Genomic DNA, 10337 nt, shown 5'->3' with positions numbered 1-10337 from the left:
GCACATTATCTTATTTTGAAGTAAAAAAACAAAACGGGAACAAATACAATATTTGTATTTGCATGTGGCCCGCGGGCAGTAGTTTGAGGACCCCTGAGATAGATTGTGATAACAGCAGCACAGTAAGTCTTTTTCAGTAGTCAAAATGGATGAACTGTGTCCTGGCCAGGGTAGCTCACTTGCTTGGGCATCCTCCCATGTACTGAAAAGTTGCTGGTTTGATTCCTGTCAGGGCACATGCCCAGGTTGCAGGCTTGATCAATGTTTTACTCTCACATCAATATTTCTTTCTCTCTCTCTCTCTCTGTCCCTCTCTCCCCCATCCCTTTCTCTCTCTGTAAAATCAATAAACTATTCTTAAAAAAAAAAAAGATAAACTGTGACACAATATGGCTGAATCTTAATAATGTAACATCAAGTGAAAAATTCCCAAAAGATTACACAGTTTGATTCTTTTTGATAAAGTTTAAAAATATACTTTTGTGTTTTAAATAACAAATACTGTATATATATCTATATATGGACGAGATAAAACTATATAAAAAGGAAACTGGGAGAAAAATGAATCAAGATTCAGGATGATGGTTTCCTCAGGTGGGGGAGGCAGGGGGTGGAACAGAGAAGGACCTCATGAGATGATTCTAAGTTGTTATGATCATTTTAATTTACTTGCTGGGTGGTAGTGTCATGGATGGTGACTACTGTAACTGGACAGAGAGAGAAGGTAGAAAGATGGATACATAAAAGAGGGCCTGGACCACACATGGACAATGATGAGAGTGAGTTATCATAATCATGTGTAGTCCAATCCTAGGTACCTGAGGTCCAAAAGAAGAAAAAGCAATCTTAAGAACTTAGCAAAAGAAATATGTTAAAGATTAAGAATTTTAAAACATGGTGAGTTACATTTCTAAAGTAAATAGTACTTTAAGCAGAATATATCAAGTTTTAATCCTTTATGGACAACCCAAGGACATGGAAATGTCTTTCAACTTTAAAAAGAACATTAAAATAAAAATAGTTTGAGCTAGCTTACCTCTTCTTGAATATATTGTAATAAGAAGGGAGAAGCTCTTAAATTATCAACAGGAATATTGAAGAAGCCCTGAATTTCCTTTTGGTGTAAATCCATAGTAATAAGATGAGTCAGACCTTTGAAAATAAAGCAGACACAAGCACATAACTAGTTTATGTGTTGAACTGTACTGTATGAAATTAGTACTATCCTATATAATAAAAGGGTAATATGCAAACTGACCCTAACAGCAGAACGACTGGGAATGACTGGTCACTATGACACACACTGACCACCAGGGGGCACACACTCAATGCAGGAGCTGCCCCCTGGTGGTCAGTGCATTCCCACAGGGGGAGCTCTGCTCAGCCACAAGCCAGGCTGACGGCTGCCAGTATAGCAGTGGTGGTGGGAGCCTCTCCCGCCTCCTCAGCAGCGCTAAGGATGTCTGACTGCAGCTTAGGCCTGCTCCCTGCGGGCAAGTGGACATCCCCCGAGGGCTGCCGGGCTGCCAGAGGGATGTCTGACTGCCAGCTTAGTCCCAATTCCCCAGGGAGCGGACCTAAACCAGAAGGTGGTCATCCCCCGAGGGGTCCCAGACTGTGAGAGGGCACAGGCCAGGCTGAGGGACCCCCCCGAGTGCACAAATTTTTGTGCACCGGGCCTCTAGTATAAAGTAAGTTGCACTGTATGAAATAAGTACAATATAAAATAGGATACTATATGTGATAAATTACAATTTAAAATTGCTCTCATCAAAACAAATTCAGCATCTTTATATCAGATATTTTAGTATGAGATTGGGAGATAACAGAATAAATAAAAACTGGTCTCTGTCCCTGGTTTCTGGCACCCAGCTCCTAAACCCTTGTGATTTGCTAAGTGAAAAGAGCTAGGAGCCTCTGTTGTTTTAATGAGGTGACTTGGGGTGAGCCCCTGGATGGCTCCTGGCTGGGGCGCTTGTCACTGGAAAGACCAGCCAGGATTAGAAACTTGGAATTTTCAGCCCCACCCCCACATCTCCAGAGAGGGGAGAGGAGTTAGAAATGGAGTTAATGATTGATTATGCCTATGGGGAAGCTCCATGAAATCCCAATAGCACAGGTAGTGGAGACTTTCCAAGTTGGTGAACAGGTGGAGGCGCTGGAAGAGTGGTAAACCCTGAGGGCATCGAAGCTCCATGCCCCTTAGTCCCACATACTCTGCCCTACACACCTTTTCCATCTGTATGGTCATCTGTATCCTTAACTTTTTATAATAACCTGGTAAACAGTAAGTAAACTGCTTTCTTAAATTCTCTGAGCTGCTCTAACAAATTAATGGAATCTGAGAAGAGGATGGGGAAACCTGTTTTATAGCCAATTGGTGTGAAGCACAGGTAACAACCTCCACTAGCAACTGGCATCTGCAAGGGGTGGGCCAGTTTTGTGAGGCTGAGCCCTTAATCTGTGGGATCAGACAGTATCTCCAGGTAGATAATGTCAGAATTTAGTAAAATTGTGGGGCTCCTAGCTGATGTCATGGAGAATTGCTAGGTTTAGGGAAAAACTACACAGTTAGTGACCAAAAGTGTCAGAAGTGAAGTGTTCCGTGTGAGCAGTAAAGGAGTCACACAGGAGGAAGAGAATTAGAGAACTGGGTTTTTCCCTACTCAAGAGGGAGAGACTGTACATTTTTTTTTATTTCAGAGAGGAAGGGAGAGGGAGAGAGAGATAGAAACATCAATGATAAGAGAGAATCATCGATCGGCTGCCTCCTGCACGCCCCCTATTGGGAACGAGCCAGCAACCTGGGCATGTGCCCTGACTGGGAAATGAACCTTCACGTTCTGGTTCTTGGTCGACACTCAACCACTGAGCCACCACAGCAGAGTTCAATATAATTTTTAAACAAAGAATTTAGGAAAAAATAAATTGTTCTCGTTACCTTTGTGTTTTGGGGACTTGGAAACAGCAAAGAATTCTCTGTACTGTTTTCTCATCAATTAGTTAACTTTCAAAGCTGTATCAGCCCTGGCCAGTGTAGCTAGTGGCTGGGCACTGTCCAGTGCACTGAAAGGTTGCTGGTTCGACTCCCTGTGGAGGCATAAGCCTGGGTTTCAGGCTGGGTTCCCAGGAGGGGGCAGTGATTGATGTTTCTCACATCGATGTGTGTGTTTTTCTCTCTCTCCCTCTCCCTTCTTTAACAAAACAAAAAAAAATCATAAAAAAACTTTAAAAATAAATGAAATCCCTTCTTTAACAAAACAAAAAAAAATCATAAAAAAAACTTTAAAACTATCACTTTTTTTACTCTGTTTAGCATTCCAATATAGTCTTAAAAATGCTTTACAATTTCTAAGGTAAAAATAAAACTCTCAGGATCCCAATTAATTATCAAATATCTGCCATTCTTACCAGCTTTACACATCATTGAAGCCAGCAATTTGGAAACAATGGAGCCTCTTTTTCTCATCTTGCACTGCTTGCTGTAAGGGAAGTAGGGGATCACACCAATAATGCTTTTGGCACAAGAGGTCTTACACGCATATACCATGATCAGGAGCTCCATGATGGTGGTGTTCACATCCCTGTAACCCAAAAGACAGATCCCAGCAAGGAACATAAGACAGAGGATAATATCTTCCTGTTCCAACAAAGTATTAGCAATGTGCTATTCATGCCGCTACCAAAACTTAAGGCTCAAGGGAGATAGAAATAAACCAATAACTTCCTCTCTCCTCCACCAGCTCCCCCCACATCCCCTCTCAGCCAATGATCCTACTTCCTTTTTCACTGAGAAAAGAGCTGCCAGGGGCTCCCACCACCATGTGCATTTATACCCGAGAAGCCCGCCTGCCTTCAGCCATCAGTGAGAGACGAATTTTCCACACCACAGTTACTCTAAAATCAGCCCTCCAAATTACAATAATCCCCACCCTCTCTTGCCTATACCAGCAATTCTCTCTCTTCTGCCTCCGTCATCAATTTATTACTACACTCACAAGCTCATACCATCAGCCTGTCCTGTAAATACTATTATTTCTTCCGTTAAAAACAAGAACTCATGACCACGTTCCCCACTACCCCATTCCTTTGCTCCCCTGTGCATTAGGTCTCAAGAGTTGTCGACACTCGCTATCTCATTCATCTACTCTCATTCTCTCCCAAACATATTCTAATCCAAGTCATCAATGACCTCCACATGGCTAGTAAATCACCACGTCAATGCTCAGTCCTTCTCTCACCTGACCCACCAGTGGCACCACACACAGCTGCTCCCCCCTCTCCCTGCTACTCTGGACTCACTTGGCTTCTAGGACTCCCTGTTCTCCTCTTACACTACTTGGTTTCTTTTGCTGATTTCTCTTCTCCTTAACTTCTGACCCTAATGCTCATTCATTTGTCCTCTTCTCCTACTCTCTCTCCTCAGCCTTTGGGCTTTTCATCCAATTTCACAGCTTTATAAATACTGAAGACTCTCAAATGTATAGACCCAGTCCAAGCTTCTCAACTCCAGTCTAACAAATCCAACTGCTACTTGACGATTCCACTTGAATGTCTGTTAAGACATCTCAAAACTTAACATACCCCAAACTAAACTGCTCTTTGCCCCCAAAGCCTGCTTCATCATAAAATCCTTTGCGAACTCAATTGATGGCAACATTATTCCTCTAGTTTACACAGGACAAAAGCCTCAGTGGCATCCTTAACTGCTCCCGTATCCAGAAAGCACCCACCACTCCACTGCTGCACTGGGCCTCGCCACGCTCCCTCCTCAGCGGGGACTCTGACAGCCGCTACCACAGGTCTCCTCCCCCCACAGCGCCTCTGCAGTCCATTCTCCACAGAATCCATCTAGACATGACAATGAGTCAGATCATGCACCACTCTGCTCAAGATCCAGAAAGGCTCCCAATTGTGGCCACATCCCTATAATGGCTCCCTGGCCCCTTCATGATGTGCTCCTCACCCACTTCTCTGCTGTCCACTCCTACTCCATGCCCCTCTCAGTCTGGCCGCACTCCACAACTTGTCAATGCTGATTCCCACTGACGGCCTTCACCTTCTAAGTGCACCCGGCTCTCCTCCCCAGCTAGCCACCTAATTGACTTCCTCACCTTCTTCCAGTTCTTGCCAAATGTCAATTTTTAAAAATATATTTTTATTGATTTCAGAGAGGAAGGGGAAGGAAGAGAGACAGAAACATCAATGATGAGAGAGAATCATCAATCGCTGCCTCCTCTACACCCCACTGGGGATCGAGCCTGCAACCCAGACATGTGCCCTGCCAGGAATTGAACCATGACCTCCTGGTTCATAGGTCTATGCTCAACCACTGAACCACACTGGCTAGGCAAATGTCAATTTTTAATAAGGCCTACCCTGCAAGCCCTTTCTATACCCTCACCACCATGACTCCCAATTCCGTGCCATGCTATTTTGGTGTTTTTCCCCATAGCACTCATCGCCTTCTGACAAAATAAATAATCTACTTACTTATTATGTAACTTGCAAGTCTTAGAATATACAGGGTGAGGCAAAAGTAGGTTTACAGTTGTGAGTACATGAAACAGTTGATCCACTAATTACTGTATTATTTTCCATAGGAACAACTATAAACCTACTTTGCCTCACCCTGTATACTCCATGAGAATGAGGATCTTTACCTGTTTTAGTCTTTAATGCATCTCACCTGTAACAGTGACTAGCATCTTCAATAAATATTTGTTAAAAAGTAACGAGTAGAGCCCTAACCAGTTTGGCTCAATGGATAGAGCGTCGGCCTGCGGACTCAAGGGTCCCAGGTTCAATTCCGGTCAAGGGCATGTACCTTGGTTGCGGGCACATACCCAGTAGGGAGTGTGCAGGAGGCAGCTGATCGATGTTTCTCTCATCGATGTTTCTAACTCTCTCTCCCTCTCCCTTCCTCTCTGTAAAAAATCAATAAAATATATTAAAAAAAAAAAAGTAACGAGTAGAAACATATCCTTTGGGTGAGCAGGTGTTCTGCTAATATCTAAAACAAGCCTGACATCTGCAGTTAAAGTGGACTTTTAGAAGAGTGTTCTACGTGCAAGGGTAAGAGTAGAGAAATCAACAGTGAGTGTAAAGTTACAACGAGGTTCCCAAACTATGCTCCCAGGAGCACCATTTTTCTGTGAGCTGGTACAAAGCTTTCCATCACTAAACTTAAATAATGAACTTGTTTGAAAAGTTAACACACAGAATTTTCTTAATTTAAAAACGTTCTAGTCTGTACTAAAATAAAGGATAAGCTGTATCTGACAATACAAATCTCAATGTTAACTATCTCACAGGACTTTATAAAGACCATGATGTCCAGCTTTCTGCAACCTGGCAAGAGTAAGAGGAGCTGAATTAACACAAGCCTGCCGCACAGTTCAGAACAATGCAAAATGAGACAGAGAGAAAATGAAGGAGATGGCTGTGGCTAGAGGACCAAGAAACTGATAAAAGGCAGGAAGAGAATAAGTGTTAAAAATAAGTAAAAGAAAATAAACAGGACTTGAATTCGAGAATTACAGGAGTCATCCTTCTGAAGTCCTGAATTCTAAGTCCAATTTAGCCTTCAGTGCCTCTTGGGAAACAGAGCCAGTCTCTGTGCATTTATACAAGTCGACTCACACTTGTCTCTGGGTAGATAAAAGTACTGAAAACAGCCAGGAGCCAGAGCAACATAAACTGTTCTGTGCTCTGCATTTCCCCACCCGCTGCTGGAGGGGGAGTAGGTTCTATTATCTTCAGAGCCTCTACTCTAGGGCTGGAGAACCTTTTTCTGCCCAGGGCCATTTGGATATTTATAACATCATTTGCTTAATATAAATCTATGTTGCTATGAACAAAGCTCCTAGATTTATTGAATTTTGAGTCCCACCTGCAGGTGCCTTGGCAGGGCCAGACCAAATGATTTTACAGGCCTTATATGGCCTGAGGGACGGACAGTCCCCACCCCTGCTCTACTCCACTGCAGTAGCCCCACGGCCCCCATCCTCAGTGTCTCTTTCTGTGGTTTGTTACCCTCAGTCAACCATGGTAGGAAAATACTAAATGGAAAATTCCAGGAATAAACAATTGATGAGTTTTAAATTGTGTACCATTTTGCGTAGCTGTCCAGCTCCATCCCACCTGGGACATTAATTATCCCATATGCTGCATATGACATCTGCCCAGTAGTCACTCAATAAGCTGTCTTGGTTATCAAATCAGTTACCAGAGACAGAGAGAGATACCACATTCCCATAACTTTTATTATAGTACTAGAGGCCTGGTGCATGAAATCTGTGCACTCAGGGGGGTCCCTCAGTCCAGCCTGCAAACCTCTCCCAGTCTGGGAGCCTCGGGGGATGTCCGACTGCTGCAGAGGTGGGAGAGGCTCCCGCCACCGCCACTGTACTCGCCAGCCGTGAGCCTGGCTTCTGGCTGAGCAACTCTCCCCCTGTGGGAGCCCACTGCCCACCAGGGGGCAGCTCCTGCATTGAGCATCTGCCCTCTGGTGGTCAATGTGCATCATAGTGACCAATCATTCTGCCATTCGGTCAATTTGCATATTAGCCTTTTATTATATAGGATGATTGTAATTGCTCTATTGTATTATTGTTGTTAATATCTTACTGTACCTAATTTATAAACTAAACTTTATCACAGATATGTATGTATGCATAGGAAGAACAGAGTATATATAGGACTCAGTTTTAGGCATCCACTGGGGGTCTTGGAATGTACCCCCTGGATAACTGTGGGACTACTGTACTTGGTTACACATAAAGGCAGCAGTTAAGTCAGAAAAATAAGCGGAGTAATATACCAGTTTTAAAATTATCTTAATTTTTCCTGTCTAACCGACTCTTATTCTGAACATTCACGCCCAAACAGAAACCCAGAAAGCAACAATGCTTCTGTTGGGTTAGTACTTACTTTGAAACAGTTTGAATGATGAAAACATCTTTTCCCCTCACGGACTCTTGAATTTGTACTCTTGTTTCTGGAAAGAAAAGGGAAAAAAGAGGGGAGGGGTGAAGAAGGTATATAATTTATGTTTTTGAAAATACACAAAAAATTTCAACATTTTCCAATGTTACAAAATATGGAAATTAAAACTGTTATAAAAGAGATTAGTTTTAGATGCTACAAAACCATAATAAGCATACTGCCATTAGCTACACTTTTTAAACATAATTACATTTCTGACTTGAAACCAGTAAACCTACCCACCCACTTCTTGTGTATAAGCAGAAAGCGCTGTACCACTTTGAGCACAGTATCTTTATAAGAAACTAGCGGCCCAGTACAATAAATTCGTGCACTCGAATGGGGGTTCCCTAAGTCTGGCCTGCGCCCTCTCGCAGTCTGGAAGCCCGCGGGGGATGTCCGACTGATTGCTGAATCCACAGGGAGCAGGCCTAAGCCATCAGTCGGACATCCTTAGGGCTGCTGCAGAGGTGGGAGAGGTTCCCGCCACCACCACTGCGCTCGCCAGCCGTGAGCCCGGCTTCTGGATGAGCGGCGCTCCCACTGTGGGAGTGCACTGACCACCAGGGGGCAGCACATGGGTCGAGTGTCTGCCCCCTGGTGGTCCATGCACGTCATAGCGACTGGTTGTTCTGCTGTTTGGTCCATTTGCATATTAGCCTTTTATTATATAGGATTATATACTCATTCACTTAACCACAACAAGGAAGAACTTACTAGGAACAAAATGTTATAATAATAACAATAAATAAGGTCCAATACTCTACTTTCAAAAAATTTGTGATCAGCCAGAAGAAAACAATTAGACAAACCCAGAAGGGAACAAAACAGCCTCTTCAAAAAGTCAATGTCATAGGAAGAAAAAAGAAAAGGTGAGGAATTGATGTAGACTAGAAGAAACTAAAGAGATATTAAAAACACAGTGCTTGAACCATGAATCCCAGTTTGAAAAATAAAACAAAACACAGCTATAAAAGGCTCTTTAGGTCAAGTAGGGAATCTTGAAAATAGAGGAGACATTAGATGACTAGAGATAAAGTCCTTACTCTTCGCAGATGCATGCCCAAGTATAGAGGTTAAGTGTCTTGATGTCTGCAACCTACTTCTACACATTCATATTCACATAGCAAAATGTGAAATGTGAATCTAGGTGGTAGAATCTAGGTACTATTCTTTCAAATTTTTTATATGTTTGAACATTTTCATTTAAAATGTTGGGAAAAAACAGAATACATTTTAAAAGGGAGCGTGGTATCATAGAAAAAAAATGAGCTTTAGAGCCAGAGAGACCTGGAACCAAATACTGCCCCTGCTACTTCTGAGCCTTCCTACCTAACATCATCCCTGAACTCAGTTCTTCAAAACCTAGTAATAGGAAGGAGTCCATAAATGCTATTCCACTTGCCTTCCCAACAAACACCAAGTATTCTCTCTCCCCTCTTTCGTGAACCTGGAGGGTGGGCCAACCTCCTCCTCAGTCTTCCACCACTAGCTCTCCCCTGGACCCTCCCTTCCAAACTAGACAAAGGACATTCTTCCCTTTAGCAGCATTATCTTCTCCAAATTTTCCCTGCATATTTTCTTCAATTACACTTTTTACCTATTGAAGCCACATGAGGCAACTTGGAAGAGTGGAAAGAGGAGGCAGTAATGGAGAAATAAATGGGGAAGAGAAAATTTGTGCCTTTTCATCAACATCTGTTTTAAGTTCCATAATATGTAAGTATTTGACCAAATACTACAGTGGAAAAGGAGAGGGAACTAATATTTACTGAGTACCTGCTCTATGCAAAGAGCTGTGTTAGGCACACAATTATCCCATTTAGTCCTCAAACACTCCTAATCACTTGCAGTTTAGAAAGGTTATATAACTTGCCAAGGATAAGCTGTCTGACTCTCAAGCCCATGCAAGCTGCCCATAGCCCCTGCTAGAATACAGAAAATAGATGCTTTTTACAACTTGAGATGTTTATGCAATAGCATAAATCAATTAGCAAAAAGCATTTCTTTTTGTTGTTATTATTAATCCTCACCCGAGGATATTTTTCCACTGATTTTTAGAGCAAGTGGAAGAGTGGGAGAGAGAGAGAGAGAGAGAGAGAGAGAGAGAAGGCTGGGGGGGAGGGATAGAGAGAGGGAAGCATCAATATGAGAGAGACACATAGATTGGTTGCCTCCTGCACACATCCCCACCAGGGTGGGAACTGAACCTGCAACACAGGTACATGCCCTTGACCAGGGCATTGAATCCTTGACCCTTTGGTGTGCGGGCCGATGCTCTAACCCAGCCGTGGGCAAACTACGGCCCGCGGGCCGGATCCGGCCCGTTCGGCTGTTCTGTTCGGCTGTTC

General features: G+C 43.1%; 1 protein-coding gene across 5 annotated transcripts in view; it reads right to left on the bottom strand.

Moving 5' to 3' along the window:
• Positions 1-10337, bottom strand: part of PRPSAP2 (phosphoribosyl pyrophosphate synthetase-associated protein 2) — a 56215-nt gene that overhangs the window by 34281 nt on the left and 11597 nt on the right. For all 5 annotated transcript variants that reach the window (XM_005870172.2, XM_014542854.1, XM_005870171.2 and 2 more), the window contains 3 exons: positions 7933-7999; positions 3412-3584; positions 1037-1152 (listed from right to left, as the gene is read on the bottom strand). In XM_005870172.2, the coding sequence (XP_005870234.1) occupies positions 1037-1152; positions 3412-3584; positions 7933-7999 (356 nt within the window). The remainder of the gene's footprint in view (positions 1-1036; positions 1153-3411; positions 3585-7932; positions 8000-10337) is intronic.

The sequence above is a fragment of the Myotis brandtii genome, unplaced genomic scaffold, assembly GCF_000412655.1.
Source record: "Myotis brandtii unplaced genomic scaffold, ASM41265v1 scaffold314, whole genome shotgun sequence".
NCBI lineage: Eukaryota > Metazoa > Chordata > Mammalia > Chiroptera > Vespertilionidae > Myotis > Myotis brandtii.
The sequence above is the reverse complement of the archived record's forward strand: the minus strand, read 5'-3'. Positions and strand labels throughout refer to the sequence as shown.